This window comes from Pogoniulus pusillus, chromosome 30, assembly GCF_015220805.1.
Source record: "Pogoniulus pusillus isolate bPogPus1 chromosome 30, bPogPus1.pri, whole genome shotgun sequence".
Classification (NCBI taxonomy): domain Eukaryota; kingdom Metazoa; phylum Chordata; class Aves; order Piciformes; family Lybiidae; genus Pogoniulus; species Pogoniulus pusillus.
In genome coordinates, this window is record NC_087293.1 from 6,826,083 (window position 1) to 6,842,759 (window position 16,677).

Consider the following 16,677-nt stretch of genomic DNA (forward strand, 5'->3'; position numbering starts at 1 on the left):
TTGCAAGAATGTTCATGCCACTGAGTTACTTTAATTATTTCCTCACGAGTAGGTGTGTTTGGCTCTGAAAAGTCTAGAGAGATCACACAGCTGGTATTTACTCTCAGTGGTTATTTTCCCTTTGGGACCATGGTGATTGCTATGTGATCTGCTGCTCTGAATTTCCTGTCTGATTGATGTGAAAGTGGATATTTCTGGCTCAGCACAGGGAGAAGCCAATGACTTTCAGTAATGCCTCTCACTTATTGTGCATTTCAGTGCTAAGAAAAAAATCTCTGAAATAATAATTAACATAATTCCAGGTTTATAATATGAGTAGGCAAGAATGCATACAACTCCATACCCAATCTGTAGTCCTCTGTCTGTGCTTCACTGACCACTTTTCTGCATCAAAACTCCCAAATGCTAACACCTTTACTGACCAAGATTATCACTCTTTGAATAACAGGTTTATGGGGACAAAGATGCTGATGGATTCTATCGTGGGGAAACCTGTACAAGAATTGGCCTTATCCCATGTAATATGGTCTCTGAGATCCAAGCAGATGATGAAGAGATGATGGACCAGCTTCTGAAGCAAGGCTTTCTTCCTTTAAACACACCAGTGGAGAAAATTGGTAAGCGCAAATGATATGCCTCATTTCTCTTGGCTGTTGGGTGCTGTTAACCTGGCTGGGTCTGCTTTGCCTTTTGTTTCTACTATGTGCAGATGCATCTAAAATCTCTAGCATGGGATACATTCTGTGTCAGTATCTGATTGACTTGATTCTGCTAATACTTCATCTTGGTGACATCTTTTGCTGCAAATGAGAACTTGTATCTTTGCCACTCCACTCATTGCTTTCTTCTTTAAAAACAAACAAAAAAAGGCAGGTAGTCACCTGAAAGATGTCTAGACACGGAACATGATCCCAGTGCTTTGGAGTGTGCTGCGCTGAGGTGCTCTGCGATACGCTCACTGCTGCAAAGCATAATCACCTGTTTGTTGTTATTTTTACTTTGCTGCACTTTCCTACTTTAGCAGTAATTTAAAGGGATGGTGGCAAAGGGTTATATGTAATCTCATTTGAGATAGCACTAAATAGTTTGAGATGTCATGGCCATTGCAGGAACAAACCCTTTAGAAAGCAGAGTCTGGCCAAACTATTCCATATTCCGAACCACTTGTGTTTTATGACTGGTTCAGTGCTGTGCACAGGTACACAGTGCAAGTATAGATTGCTTTCTATAAATACATTTCATACAACTAAATATGTTTTACAATTGTCAGTATGATTCAGAGAGAGTGTAAAAGGCTGGAATTGGTTCACTCCTGTTTAAATGTGAACTGTAGAAATGGTTGCTAAAAAAAAATCCAAAGAAATCTTTCCCATCATTTTTCTTAGATCGAGTACAACCTTATCACTTCCAAAATCCTATTAGTAAATGTGCTGTCATTTTTTTGTTTGCTTGTTTGCCTTCTTAAGATATTGAAATATTTTTGCATTTTCCATTGCCCATGAAAGGGAAGGATGATTAGGTTCTTAAATGCTGAACTCGGTTCTTAATTCTCATGTGTTTCCTTATGCCACATAAACACAAGTCCTCCCACTCACATGCACTATCAACCTCACTGCCCTGGGGTGCACACAGCCACCTACATGTACAGTTGTAAGGCAAAACTTAGGGCTGGGCACACAGTGAGACCCTACAGCTGTGTCTGAGCAGTCTGGCAGATGACAGCCTTATTCTGCAGAAAGTCCAGCATGCGTCTGCATCATTTGCAGTCTGTAAGAATGAGATACCCAACCTGTTGTGACTGTTTGGGTGTTCCCCACCCCTCCTCCCTCCCCCACGTTAGAAATCACCCAGGTTAGACTCAGCCGGTTCTGGAAATATGAATGAAGCTTATATTTACAGCTGGCACAATATACAAGCAGATATTTACAGTATATACAGTTACATACAGAAATATACAAGGTAAAAGGTAATACAGAAACACAACTCCTCTCCCAGAAACCTGAGTTCCCAGGAGGGGCTCTCAACCACCCCTTCACCTTCCCCCTACCCCTCTCAACCTTACTCCAGTCCCAAGGAAGAATGGAAGTTCAGCCAAAGGGTTAGGAAGCAAAATGGATTAGTCCAAAATGGAGGGTGAGGTTAGAATGCAGCTCAGCTCAGCCAGCAGCCCAAGTGAGAGTGGTTATCTATGCTTTTATTTCTTGTTCCTATACATCTCAGCAAGCCTATGAGGGAAGTAGACATCACCATTGTTTTCCTTTCACAGCCTGTAATCTGGTTCTTCTCACCAAAACATTCTAGCCTGCTTCAAACTAGCACACTGCTTTTTAGGAACAGCTGTAAACACAACTGAGAGCCTAGTGAGGTGAAGAAGTGTCCAATTATGTTTCTGCTTCTAGCAGTGAAGTCACCTGTGGGTGCAGAAAATATCTTCCTGAATAGCTATGGTTGGATCTTGCTGCTTTAAGTCTTGCTCAAGGCTTTCAGTTCTTCTCAAAGTCACCAAGTTGTAGCAACAGAACACTTGCAAAAATAAACCCACTACTCTACATGTAGCTGCTCATGGTTTGGACAGCCCAGATTTTGTGAATATAATTGGATTTTCTTGTACCAAAGGGGCAGTGTCTCCTAAAACAGCTGAGAAATCAGAAAATCAATCTTTTGGAAAGAGAGAGAGGCAGTTTCTGACAAATGCCACCCTGCATTAGATTTTTAAGCAATTCTTTTTACCTTTGGATGTTTCTGAGAGAGGGCTGTTAGCAACCTACACCCAGCAGTTCACCTTTAAATATTCTAACACTTTAGAAGTATTCTTTTCTTTTCACTATGGATACAACTTGTGAGAACAGTTAGTATTGTCTTAATTTTGAACTAAATACAAATTCTGAAGAGCAGAGCTCCATGTGCTCAGACCCACAGGCTGCCCACGTGGATTTTTAGCAGAGGCAGGCTCTAAGTGCCAGTCTGTCTCATACTGTTGCTCTTAATGCCGTATCAGACACTTTAGATGCTGTGTTCATATGACGATATTTTTCTTAATCCTTTGCCCACATGGAATCCTTAACAGCAGAACTTTGAACACCTTCCTATCTTTTCTTCTTTTATTTGTATGCATTCCTTTCCTGAAGTCAACTGTGACCGTTTCAAAGAGAGCACACACTCTGTACACCGCAGATCCAGAAAGTCTAAAAGAGGTCTGTGTTAAGAACCAATAACTTGATTGAAGCTGTAAATTAGCTGAAATTATTTGAGCTGTCTAGATTTAATATATATTTTTAATGCCTTTGAACTTTTGGAAGCCAGGATTTGGAAAATATTGCCCCACAGCAGTTACGTCTAGGATCCTTTTTGGATTCTCTCCTTAGCTGATCACAGAGAGGCCCTTGACCCTGAGCAGTGGGCAATGACTTGCCCCAGAGAGGTACTTCAAAGTAGAAAGTGCAACTGAGACAATCAGTTAGGTACTGGTTGATCCAGGCTTTGGGGGATGAGGTTCCACCAACTGTTGCAGTCTGTGCCTTCATTTTGGATCTCTGAGTTCTATATAAATCCCTTTCACCAATAGCTGGGACAATAACAGCAAAGCACCCACTGCAAAAGTGATGTCCTGACTGAACTGGTGGGTGAGGTGACAGCTGTGAGCATGTGATGCTCAGGATCTGCTCTTACATTAGCTGAACCTGTAATGCTCACCCTCTTGCTGGAACAATCACAGGATGCCTCCTCACCTTAGGTTTCTTTTGTCATACTGCGTAACACTCATCAGACTTGCCCTCAATGCCTGTCTGTAAGTAGCACTAACAAGCATGTTCCTCTTGCTGCAGCAACCATCTGCAAGAATCATGCTAATGTTGTTCAGATTTACAATGAAACCATTTTGGACCACTGTAAATGTTTGCCATCGAGCAATAAACATTTCATGTGGGTCCTGGAAGCTACATATTTTACTTCTTTCCCTCTGCTCCCCACAAGGGAAACTTGTAAAATTGAACAGTAATTGAGAATGTGCTTTTATAGTCAGTATTGAGAACTCTGCAGAGCACTTGCATAATGGGCAGCCTCTTTTGCCTTGAGACAGCTGAGAATGTCTGTTTCTCCTTCCAGTCTCCCAGCAGAGGATGGAATAATCCCAGGCACAAAATTCCTTGTGACTAGGAGAGTGGGGAGGGGAATAGACAGCAAATGTGAAAGTTTGACTAAAATAAACAATCATGACTTTTGACTGCCTCCATATACTCTGGTATAACCTTGGAATGCTAGTTTTGCAGGTAAATACTGTTCAGAGGATTCAGTGGCTAAGAATGACAAGGGCACCACAACTGTCAAACTGTTTATGAAAGGTCCATGCTGTGTCAATGGGTTTGGTGATCTGCTAGAGAAATACCAACATTGTTACATCCCCAGTGCTGTGGGGAAAGTTGCACTTTGCTTTCCTTTTCCAAATAACTATGATAGCTTTCCTTCCCTTCCTCCCCTTGTGGTGGAACAGAAAGGAACAGGCGGAGCGGCAGACAGCACTCAGTGTCTACAAGAAGGATGGTGGCACTGTACGATTATGATCCAAGAGAAAGTTCTCCTAACGTGGATGTAGAGGTACTGATCTACCTTCTTCTGGTTGTAGAACTGCAGCAGGCAGTAGTGATCAGCGCTGCACTATTCCACATTCCAGTGGATGCGCAGAAGCCAAGAAGTTCAGAACTGCAACCATTGGTTAGGATGTTTAGGATGCAAACAGATGTTTAGGATGAGCTTATGGCTGCTGCAGATTTATGGTTCTTACTCAAACAAAAGCAAGGTCTGTCCACTGTAGGAGGTAGTTAATATGGCACTATACATTATGTAATCAACTATGGGGAGCTGTTGTGCAGTGCATGTGCATACATGTCTGTATGTAAAAAGCATGGAGTTAGGGCATTATGATAGTTATTATACTTACCAGTTTTCAAATTTCCTTTAGATAATGATTATTGTAGATAAGCTACAACACGAGTCCTAGCTCATGCCAATAAACTACTAGTGCCACATGCCTTCCACACTCTGTAACTGACAGTTCCTCTGAAAATCAACCCCCCCCTTTACAACTCAAACCAGAACAGTATAGCTCAGTATGATGGCATTTGTAATACACAGAGAGAGAAATATTTCAGTTGGAAGAGGCCTCTAAGATCATCAAGTCCAACTTTCAACCCATGGCTGTTAAACTATGTCCTGAAGTGCCATGTCCACATGTTTCTTGTCCTTCTCTCTCTTGAGGGCTCTGAGCTTTGTGAATGCATGTCTTGTCTACAGTATCTTTTTTAATATATACAACAATTTAAAGATACCTTAATCATCAGCTGACCAGTAGCTAGATCTTCATTCACACAACAGCTGACCATTAGCTAGAGTTAGCAAGCTAAAAGAGAGTAAACAAAGGGTTTGCTCTCAAAGTCCAATTTGGTTTCACCAACCGTGTCTTAACATAAAGGAGACAGAAAAAGGTGAGTGGATTTCCTATTAATAAATAACATGTTAACCTGTGGCTAACAAGACTCACACTGTCCTGTTTCCTTTTCCTGCAGGCTGAGCTGACATTCTGCACAGGGGACATCATCACTGTCTTTGGTGAAATTGATGAAGATGGGTTTTACTATGTAAGTTGGCTTCTTCTCTGTGACTGTTAGAGCAGTCTTCACCAGCATGAATCATTAAATGCCAGCCTGGGGATGGTTATCTTGGAGAAGAGGAGGCTCAGGGGTGACCTCATTGCTGTCTACAACTACCTGAAAGGAGGTTGGAGCCGGGTGGGGGAGTTGGTCTCTTCTGCCAGGCAACCAGCAACAAAATGAAGGGACACAGTCTCACGTTGTGTTGAGGGAGGTATAGGCTTGACATTAGGAGGAAGTTCTTCACAGAGAGGCTGATTTTACTTCACAGTTCCAGTGTGTTCAGCCCAGAAAACAGGCCTAGCTGTCACTTTTCCAATACACTGTAGAGTTAAGACCAAAAGAAATAATGCAGCAGTTCAGTTCCTGCTTCTCCCCTGTGCCTAGATAAAGAACATGGGTTTGTTTGTTTCCCACTCTGCATGACAGCTCTTGTGGTTTCCAGCAGCAAGTGAGCTCTTAAGCTCCCAGGTGACTTTAGATGGGTGTCTTCTGCTCCTCACTGGCTCTCAAACAGTCAGAAATAGTTTCCTGCCTTCTTGGAAACCAAAATTTGCTTTAGTCAAAACATTCACTGAACTTTTCACCATGTGCAGGGTGAACTTAATGGACAAAAGGGGCTGGTTCCTTCCAACTTCCTTGAAGAAGTGCCTGACGATGTAGAGGTCTATCTGTCCGACGCACCCTCACGCTTTGTCCACGACACGCCGATGCGTACAAAAGCAAAAAGGGTAAGCAACCGCATTAGAAAAACTTAAGTTTTTCTTTTCCATTCCATTCTGTCTCATATATAATTTAGACATTACTTTTAACATTTTTAATCCATTTGCCCATTTAAAATTAACTTTCAAGTATATAAAAGCTAAAGAAAAATGATTTTACTGAGCCCTCTGCTAGCTCATTACAACTGTAAATGAAGACACTAAATTGACCATTTGATTGCAGTCACTGCAGTACCTTCAGTTACAATTTAAGTCTAAGTAGTTTTCCCTGGTAAAAGTAGATGCCTCCCAATGCTTCCAACCTTCTCTCGTGACAAGAAATATCTCAATGAAAGCAAAAGTTGTTGTGGACACAGGCCTGGTACTCACATTCCTTTAAATACAAACTGTAAATGGCAGTGCTTCTCTTTTAATCCTTATAACTTCCTATTCCAACCAGCATTAGTTAACTGCCAGAGACTTCTATTTTAAGAAAGACTAATGTTTAGAGTATCTCATTTTTTGTTTTGTTTCGTCACTGCAATACTTTTCTATATTATATATTTTATATATATTTTTATTTCTTTGCTCATCTGCTTGGAAACAGAAGAAGAGTGTTCATTTCACACCTTAATAAGGCAATGTAGCCTTCACGTAAGTGAGCAACTGAAGATACCAATAGAGATTTCAAATAAAGCTACCTGGCTCTCTAATGCAAGTCTTGAAACTTAATTGTGGGGGAAAAAATAAAAAAGAAAAGAAATATGTCTCCAAAAGCCTTGGCCACAGAACAGGCTGTCTGCTTTTACTGGATCTAGTCAAGTCAATGTAGTGGTTTTAGGAGACAAATCCTTTAAAAAGGAATCCTTGGAAACAAATCAATTTGACTTCACTTTATGAAGGTCAACATTTGGAACATATTTCTTCCTGAGCTAAATGTTTATGTTTACATAGAAAGGAGAGGTTGATGTCTAACTACCCTACAAACAAAAGCTGCATATTGCATTGTTAGCCAACCTGGGATGTAAAAGTTCCAAGCTCCACTATCTGGAGAGAAGCACAACTCCCCCAACCCTTAAGGAGCATGCAAACAAAACACAAGCTGATACGTGCGGTAGTTTACAAGGGTATAGTTGGTTCTGAAACTCATTACACTGAAATATAGCTACAAATTGTCTGCCTTAAAAATGCGTTTTCCATAATCGATTATACCCCAGTTTGCCTACGGCCAACTACTCGACCATTCTGAAATGACCCCTTCCTACAGTACAACCTGCTCAGATTTTTCTAGAAGTGCACATTTGAACTATCAGCAACTGTTGGTTTACCAATGCAATAAGTCTTGGAATGAACCATGCAGCTCACTGAATGAATGCATTAGACTAAATATCTGGTATCTTCAGGTGTACGTTGGGGTGCTTTACCAAGTTGTTTTCTTTTCATTAGAATTAGACCTTGATTTAAAATCAAAGTAGGCTTGAAGCCCCTTTGCTTAACTCACTGTTGCACAACCAGCCAGTAAATTGCTGATGTTTTAACTTGACCTACAAGCTAACAGGGGTCCCTATGGCATGGATTCTACGATGATAATACCATCTTAACTGCTAGTACCACATGTTGTCAGTCACACGGGCACTATAGTTAGGGTAGGCTGAGTATAAGTAGTTTTAGCATTTTTTTCATTCAAGTGCTTTTGATGATTTAAAAAAATTAACATTAAAAAATAGCTGTTAAAAATATTTAGGAATGCTGTCATCTAGCTCTAGTCCGAGTACTCACCATCATTCAGCAACCTCATAGCTGCAGCACACACATCAAGCAGCCAGGGTCTTTAAGCTTTCTTTGATTGTGATTAAGGTTCATTTTAGCTTTTTCTTTTTCCTTTTTTTCTTTTCTTTTTAATTCTTTTCTTTTAAGCCAGTGTGCCATCCTATCAAATATGTACATAAAGATTGCTAGCCAATTTTAAAGGCATTTTAAAGATGTTAAAAATTAAGTGATCGTATATCAATTTAAGTGATTTCCTTCTGAAAACAGTTTGGCTTTGATACATTGCTGATCTTTAGTAATTAACAAAGTTGTGTTTCTTAATACAGCCAAAAGTATCCCTCTTCATTTCTGTACTTAAGTACTGAAATGCAAAACCCCAAACTATTTTGTGGCTTTTGTGGCAAAAGCTGTGTGAAACGAGTCCTTCTATACAAAAGTGTACCCAAATTGGAATTTCTCTGTTCTTTGCCTTTTTTTCCTCAAAATGTACCTAGTTTCCCTAAGCCCATATGGTATTTTAAGCCACAAAGAAGAAAGGAACCAGCCCTTTTGTTTAAGGGGGTAGTGGGATAAGTGATGTTACCAACTTTCTTGATGATACTAGCTTTTAAGCTTTCAAACATTGAATAAATTATAACAATGTACCTAATAGGTTCCTCCTGAGAATACAGGTACATCACGGAGAGCACCATCCCCCACAGTTCATCTCCATTCTGGGTCACCTACGTCACCTATGGGTTCTGGTAGTCCCGGGAGAGGCAGGGATATGTCCTCGAAAAAGAAAAAGGGGCTGCTTTCCAAAGGCAAGAAACTGCTGAAAAAGCTTGGTGCAGTGAAATGATTCATGTTCTCCTGGACAACTTGTAAAGCTTCCAGTCTGTGTATTTTTTATTTTTTTAACATCAAAACTAGGGCTTTCATGACTATGCAGTGCAACTTTACCAAACCTTCGCATTTTTAACTCTGACATCAATAGAATCCTGTGAATTGCTTAGTCAGAACAGCAAGAACAAAGGAAGTGGATTTGTTGTTGCAAATTTTTTTTTCCTTAAAAAAAAAAAACCCAAACAAACAAAGAAAAAGTAATTATTTTCAGTGGGATTAAGACCAGAAGAACATGGTTTTATTTGAAGTCAACTTACCACCTGCAACTCCATTGGATAAATCTCAGCCTTTAGCCTCCATTAGCCATGAGTGGGGGGAAGAAAACTATTCACTGATTCCTGGTCCAGAGAGATCACCCCACAGTATCTAATCCTTATCATTAACAAAAATGGTCTTGAAACTCCTAGTTTAATCAGCCTTGATGTTTTGCCTTATTAATGCACAATGATTTGTACTGTCTAATAAATATACAGCGTATACTTTGTATGTACTGTGTATTCAACTGTCTTCATCTTCCCTCAAACATGGTAATTTAAGATCAATACTGTGTTACTGACTCCTCCATTCAATGTCTGATGTAACTCCTGGGAGTTTGAAAGTGCTGTGCAAAATGCTCTTTTTTGGGTTTTGCTGCTTTTGTTCCTTTCTTTTTCTTTTCTTCCCCCCCTCCCCTTCTAAAACAAATGTCTTCTATTGATTTCTGTTGTCAACATTTTCACTATTAGATGCAGTGTAAGTTATTCAGAGACTCACCCAGTTTCAACCACATGACCTCCAGTTTTGGAGTTCCTGGGTCACTATTCTAAATTACCAAGGGTTAAAAACAATACCAAAAAACAAACCAAAAATTCCACAACTTAACAACCCTTTACTCCCTGACTTTTTTTACCTGAGGAAGTACAGTCCTAAGTTAAAAGGCATTTTCATATTGTTGATGTCAGCCTCAAGATAAAGTGCATGTCTCAAGTACAAAAATACAAATCAAACTGTGTTACACACACACAAGCCGTAGCCAGTAATAAGGCTGCAAGAGGTGATAATCAATTAACTGCAATATTGGCATCTCAAGAAAAACACTCTGATGGCAGTCATTGGCTGTTACTATTTTGTAATTCTTGTCCATTTGTAAATTGTTTTTACTGTTTATACATACTTTTCAGACTGCCTTTCTTTTTGTAATTTATGGAAGGTTTATAAATGAATGCTCAAAGCTTCCCCATTGTGTCTTCAGATAACAATGTAAATTACTGTAAGATACCGTGTGCTAGATTATAACATTTAAGTAAAAGAAAATAACTGGCCTAAATTTGTGGTAAAGTACTGTGTGGATGTGTGCATGTGTACAACTGTTGTGTATTATATTTTATATAAATAAATGATTTGATATTTTGTAGAGTGCAGTATGTTTCATGCATGTCCTGTATCAGCTGCCCTCCCTTCCTAAAGGCTCAGACACCAAGAGTAGGATTGCTTACTGTGCAGCAACGGTGCAAGCTCCATGTTCGCCCACAGTAACCACTTCCCACCCTTCTGTTGCTGAATGAGGCAGCTGCAATAGCTCCATCTCTTTTTTGCCCTCAAATGACAGGCACCAGATTGAACACCCACCACAGGCGTAACTGATACATAATTAGGAAGAAGTGCAAAACAAAGCAGTGAATAGGGAAAGCTGCTGCATAACATAAAGGGTCAGAATATTGGTCAAAAACCCCTATGATTCTCTTCATTACACGTTTCATGTGAAAGGAAGAGGTTGGTGCAGTTCTCTCAGCCTAGGAAGGAAAAAAAAAAAACAAACAATAGCAAGTAGAGAGCTCCCTCATTATTTCAGAGCTGTTGGCAGCTGCTCAAGCTCGTGGTGGAATAACAGTTCATCTACACACAAGTTTCCAGAGGTCAAGAAGGATTAGGAAGTTACTCTAGCATTTGTCACAGAGTATGCCCAGTGCTCAGTTATGACATATGTACACAAATACATCTACACATGCAAGGATGAACACAGCAACTTTATTGAAATCTCACAAAGAGAAGGAACAAGGCCCACAAAAAGTCAGTTACTCAGCACTAATCCAAGTCTTCCACATGCACTATTCTGACTCAGCAGGTGGTGATGCAAAAATCTGAAATCAACTTCCAGCAACACAACCTGAGACCTAAACACTTCCTATTACTTGGAACAGCACAACCAAAAAACCAACTACTAACAGGACAACCATCTACCTTTTTGCACACCAAGGCACCAACGTTCTTGCTCTCATTTAGCAAGCATTCAATTAAATGTCAATCAAGAAACTCAGTTTCTTCCAGTTATGAATTTGTAGTTCTGTAAACAACAATTAACTCAAACTATGCAGTAAATAAGTTACAAGACTAAGAAAATGTATGTCAACAGATAGCCAATGCTAACACAGCCCTATACCAGCTCTCCAGCTTAATCAAGAGACATCCTTTTTATGAAAAGAAAACTCTAGCCTTAGCCAATAAAGGTGTTCCTATAGCTGTGGTAAACCAGAAATAATCCTACCTCTGACACTCATTCCTGAACCACTGACCCTGTACACAGACCCTCCTCTTCAGCTACGCCAGCTTGAAAAAGTCCCAGGTCACTTCCCTCTTCTCCTGGGGAGCCACGTGCAAGCAAAAGACAATTTACTGCAAATCACTTACAAGGGCAAGTGCTAAAATGTTCTGCAGCACTATGTAATCTTAAGCCAGAGACCTGGTAACTAAAAGCATCCAACAGCCTCTTTTTAAGATACAAAACAGTTTAGGAGACAAAGTTTTACCCTCATTTTAACAGCCAAGAAAAACAAGGAAGCAACAACTGCATTTTGAAAATTAAAACTGGAGAAATTCAGAGTTTGGTCCACACAACTACACATCTTGTATTTCAAAATAATTCTGAGTAAGACTTCCCCAAAACATAAATAAGAACTGATAAACTTCTGTCAATTTCAAAAACACTGCAGTAAATAAATACTAAAAAAACAACCAAGTTTGAAGTGTTTAGATCTTACAGCAAGCAGAGATGGAGTCTACTTTGAGCTGCTACAAAGAAAAGTTCCACAACTGTACATGCTTATTATCCCAAGAACACATTTATAAAGAACAAAACAAAACAAGACACAAACCCCTGATAATTCAGCATTCCTGGAAAGGAACTGTAGTTTTTAGCGAGTAAGTTCAAAGGTAGTAAAGCCTGTCTGAAAGCAGGAGGTTTGGTTCTTTGTGAATACTCTGACCGACGAGGAAAGCCAGTTTATGAGCATATTGGCAAGGAGCAGGTACTCTGATAACACCCTACAGAAGACACCAAACAAAAGGAATTATTTTCAGGTCATTTTAGCCAAGCATCATTCTCTGTAACAGAGATTCTTGGGATTCAAATGTCTGGTAGATGTAAAATGTCTGTTCCCTGTAGTTTACACTGACTTCTGAAAAGATTGCACACACTGAACAGAGTTTTTAAAGAGCACTTTATAAATAGAGATGCAGAAAATTTCCCAACTGCATTCTGCTCCTTCCTCCAAAACAGCCTCTTTTTGCAGCTCTGCACTGAATGCTGGATCTCACAAGGAGGTAGGATATCCCTAAGTCCTGTGTCATATTTATGATCACTAAACTGACAAATCTAAAGCACACCTCTGGCAAGAGCTGACCCTAAGCTGATCTTGGTATGCAACAGAAGCAGCCTTCTGGGCAATGGAGGATCGTTTTCTATCTCCATACAATTAAATGTTTCTGCAGGTAAGAAATCATTTCATTTTTGCCTTTGACAATGTGGGAAAAATACTCAAAACACCAGGTATTTTCTAGTGAGAATAAAGCTGACTTTACTCTTCAGCTTTCAGAGACTGATCATGTAATCTATAGAACATCCAGCTCTCAAGCCAAGACTCTAGCTCGAGAGGCACCCTGGCAAGCTTTTTGGATCTGCAAGGGTATTTTTAAGGATACCCTTTTCTACATTCTTGTGAGTTGTTACTGCAAAGAGATCTGCAGTCTTAGAAGAAAAATATCACTGTTAAGAGAAACAACTCACCGGCCAGTTATAGTACAAGTGGCAAAGTTTGTAGGTTAAACGTTGCATATGATCTGGTTTCAGTTTGCTGGTGTCATAAACAACATTATAATGAGTCGGTGCAACACAACCATTTCTCACAGCCTGGCTCACAATAAAGAAATCATACCTGGAATAGAAAACACAAAATATTCTTTGACTTGATCTTGTCTTGATCTTTTGACTACTGGAAAAGTTTTCCTTTGCTACCAGGGTGCCAGCAAATCTAAGCGTTACTTCTACACTAACTCACCATTCTGGTCTGGTAACCTCCACATCAACCACAGTACCCGGGGGTGGGTTTTTAAGTGCTTCACCATACCGTACAAAGAACCTGGTATTCATTCGTTTCTTCACAACTATCACAGTAAGTCGTGGACTAAAGAAAAGAGAAAATTATTCTGAAAAACTGTACTGAGAGTATCTTAGGAGCACACAGTCTAGAGCTTCAAATTAAAAGCAATTTTAGAGCTCTTCAGACCATTAATTTCATGTATAAGCCTTCACTAATTCATTGATTTAAATGAAATAAAGCATTTTTCACAACTGTAAGATTTTTGGTTTCAGGTGCAACTGTTTCTCACCAGTCTGGCTTACATTTAACTTCATAGGGAGACAAAAACAGACCAAAAAGGGATATTCTAAATAGAGATCTGATTTCTGCTATCTCTCGGCCTCATCTTTTCCTACAGGAAACAGTGTTTCAACTGTATTTTTGGAAAACAGCAAGCCATTAACAAAAGCTAAATTTCAGTTCCTACTGGCCTGTAAATTTATTTTTTGTTCCATCTGCCTGCAGTGTCAGGAAATATTTCCATTTTTCACAGCAGATTAAGAAACTAAGTCACTGCAGTTGGTAAGTTCTAAAGCAGAATGTTGAAAACTGCACAAAAGGGGCTGAACAACAGACAGATCTTCGAGTGGAAAAGAAGGACCTACTGGACATAAGTGATTGAGCAATCATCAAGCAGCTGGGTAAAATAATTACTATATGCATCAATAATACCTAGAGAGCTTGTGTATGTGTGTGTCTTGCATATTTATATACTGTGTTCCAAAACCTTTTCCCATTCTGTTACAGATTAGGTATCTCAAATCCTGTCAACAATCATCAGAAAAGCAGTTACTTGAACTCAAGTCAAAATAGAGATGAAAAGATGACAGTCATAATCTGTAACCTCTTTATTTTAGTGTGTATTTCTCTTGCAGCATAAAAAGGGGGGTTGCAGAAACAGACTTACTTGTAGTCTTTGCCCACACTCTTCAAGCAATCCAGAAACTGAGGTACTTCATAACTAACCAAAGCGCTCAGCTGTCCATCTCCTACACCATCGCGATACACAATAATACGAGAGGGCAAACACTTATTCCACTTGAACCATTCTCTTAGAGCAGCTTAAAAACAATAAAACCAGCAAAAGCTGTTAGCTATAATGAGAATTGATTCCAAAACAAAGATGGTCTCTTTATTACTGGGAAAACAGCAGTAAGTTTTGAAACTTAAAGGCCCTTGATCTTTCAGTAAGCTGAAACAGGTATGCATCATCATAGGCAAATGTTACCTGCAAAATCATCTGGTTTAGCTAAGTGCCCATACAAAAAGAAAGGAAATTATCTGCTCCACTGGCCTCTCTCAGCAAGAAAGCTGTCATCCTTTACATATGCCTCCTTTATAGCACTCTTGAAGGACACTGATAAGTAGTATTTACTGTTACAATTAAATATGAAAGAATGTACACATAACCCTATTATTTTTCAGCAATGTTTACAACTGTTTTTTTAATCTGTATTTATCTAAGTGTAAGATGGCAATGCCGTCCCTCAAGGCAGCTGAGAAGGTGTGTTCTGGAGGAAGCTAAATTTCCATTCCTTAGACCTGACACAAGAAGAAAAGCAAGCTTTCCCTTACTTTGCAAGCAGGCTTTGAGCCCATCCACAAGTTCTTGTCCACGAGTTTGAACAGCACAGCGCGAGAACCACCTGTGAAAAACAAAATAAAGTCAGACCTTCAAAGCAGTTTCCAAGCTTACATCAATGAAGGTATTTTTCAAATGGCTGTGACCACTTGAGTCTTTCTGGCTGTTGTGGGTCAAGGCAGTCAAGGAGGAGCTGGTGTACTGTGAGCACGTTTCCCTGGCAAAGCCCCCATGGTAGTTAAATGCTTTGCCACCATGCACAACTCCTCTCAATCAAAACACTTTCACACAAGCCAGCTCAAAAGACAGAAGAACACCCAGACTCCCTCCATTCATCCCAGCATCTGCCTCCTCTTCCACACACCACGGAAGAAGGGCAAGGCCCCTAAAAGATGTGGTGGAAAAAAACCAAGTCACAATATATAGTTACTGTTAACACTATAGAGTAATCAATCATTTGGATACTTTCATGATGACCTAATGAATTCGAGTTACTTTTTAAGTTAAGGGAAAGATAAAGATTTACCTTTTTGTCATTGCAATCTTACCGTGACATTGTTTGATTCATGCTAGCAACAAATCCTGCAATTGACTGCTTCCCAGCTAAAGTGTCATGATAACAATCAATTCCCACAATCATTACTTGCTTCAGCTTAAAACAAATCAATACAGAATATGTATTAGTATATTAAAACATACCAATGCACCTACCATCTCCATCCTATCAAGTAACAAGATCATGACATAAGATGCATGGTTTTAGGACACAAACTATGAGCACTGAATTCTTCAATTAAATGTCTCTATGTCATACTTAACTTCACATCTCTTTTAACAGAGACAAAAAAATCCCCCACAAAACTAAAAGAACACTCAATTGCTTTGAGGCAAAAAAGCTTTTTTTCAAAACGAGGTTCAGTAATGAAAACAATTACCGTTTAAGAAGAAAAAAATTACTTACTGGGATCTCAACAGTCCAAAGTTCTCCACCCATTTTACAGTTCATTTGTAAAGCAATTTTTGTGGCTACTGCCATAGCTGTCTGAGGCTTGCTTAAAGTGCGAGCAAGCACACACTGACTTGGGATGGGACAATCTGTACATAAGTATTTCTTGATAGCATCGTATTTATCTTTTCGGGAACTAGATAAAATAAAAACTGCCTTTAAAGACAAAAAAAAAGATGTTTTTAAGAAAGTGCATCTTCAGATTTAAGTAACAATTGTAGTGCTTCAGAAAAGTTTTTTATGCTCAGGAGAAATAGTCAAGCGCTCACAGAAAAGCAGTATCTCTAACAGTTTCAGTGTCTACTACTGCAAAGCCAGTTCTTTTCCAGAATGATATTTAGAGTTAGCTTGGGGTGTGTGAATAGAAGTATGAGCAGGCATGTAAGTTAAGTACTCAGAAGCCAAGAGTTTTACTTGTCAGAACATATCCCACTAGTCTTAAAACAACAATTAAGAGCGATGTAATGATGTGAAATCATGGATTCAAATACTTACTATGTTTGTGTCATGTGTAATACTTTCTTGTATAGCTCTCAGATAAGCTTCTGTCCTGTCATCTACTTCTATCCTGAAAGGGAAGGGAAAAAACACACTCACAGAAAAAAAACCCTAACAGCTATTGAAACTTCAGCAAAAAAAACATGCTCATTATACATCAGTACTGTATGAAGTGTCACATGTACAGCTATTAATA

General features: G+C 39.4%; 2 protein-coding genes across 11 annotated transcripts in view; one reads left to right on the top strand and one right to left on the bottom strand.

Moving 5' to 3' along the window:
- The window catches only part of RIMBP2 (RIMS binding protein 2), a 128,739-nt gene extending 118,345 nt beyond the window's left edge, over window positions 1–10,394 (top strand). For 5 of the 9 annotated variants that reach the window (XM_064168783.1, XM_064168786.1, XM_064168784.1 and 2 more), the window contains 5 exons: window positions 449–617; window positions 4,490–4,593; window positions 5,562–5,633; window positions 6,242–6,376; window positions 8,769–10,394. In XM_064168783.1, the coding sequence (XP_064024853.1) occupies window positions 449–617; window positions 4,490–4,593; window positions 5,562–5,633; window positions 6,242–6,376; window positions 8,769–8,957 (669 nt within the window). In that variant the 3' untranslated portion in view covers window positions 8,958–10,394. Of the gene's footprint in view, window positions 1–448; window positions 618–3,128; window positions 3,195–4,489; window positions 4,594–5,561; window positions 5,634–6,241; window positions 6,377–6,953; window positions 7,060–8,768 lie in introns of those variants that run through there. The other 4 variants (XM_064168787.1, XM_064168788.1, XM_064168791.1 and 1 more) reach the window with 2 other exon arrangements.
- Window positions 10,395–10,986: 592 nt separating this feature from the next.
- PIWIL1 (piwi like RNA-mediated gene silencing 1) overlaps window positions 10,987–16,677 on the bottom strand; it is a 47,843-nt gene continuing 42,152 nt past the window's right edge. For both annotated transcript variants that reach the window (XM_064169008.1, XM_064169009.1), the window contains exons 14-21: window positions 16,479–16,551; window positions 15,939–16,139; window positions 15,526–15,629; window positions 14,971–15,041; window positions 14,303–14,456; window positions 13,315–13,440; window positions 13,044–13,191; window positions 10,987–12,301 (exon numbers count right to left, since the gene is read on the bottom strand). In XM_064169008.1, the coding sequence (XP_064025078.1) occupies window positions 12,185–12,301; window positions 13,044–13,191; window positions 13,315–13,440; window positions 14,303–14,456; window positions 14,971–15,041; window positions 15,526–15,629; window positions 15,939–16,139; window positions 16,479–16,551 (994 nt within the window). In that variant the 3' untranslated portion in view covers window positions 10,987–12,184. The remainder of the gene's footprint in view (window positions 12,302–13,043; window positions 13,192–13,314; window positions 13,441–14,302; window positions 14,457–14,970; window positions 15,042–15,525; window positions 15,630–15,938; window positions 16,140–16,478; window positions 16,552–16,677) is intronic.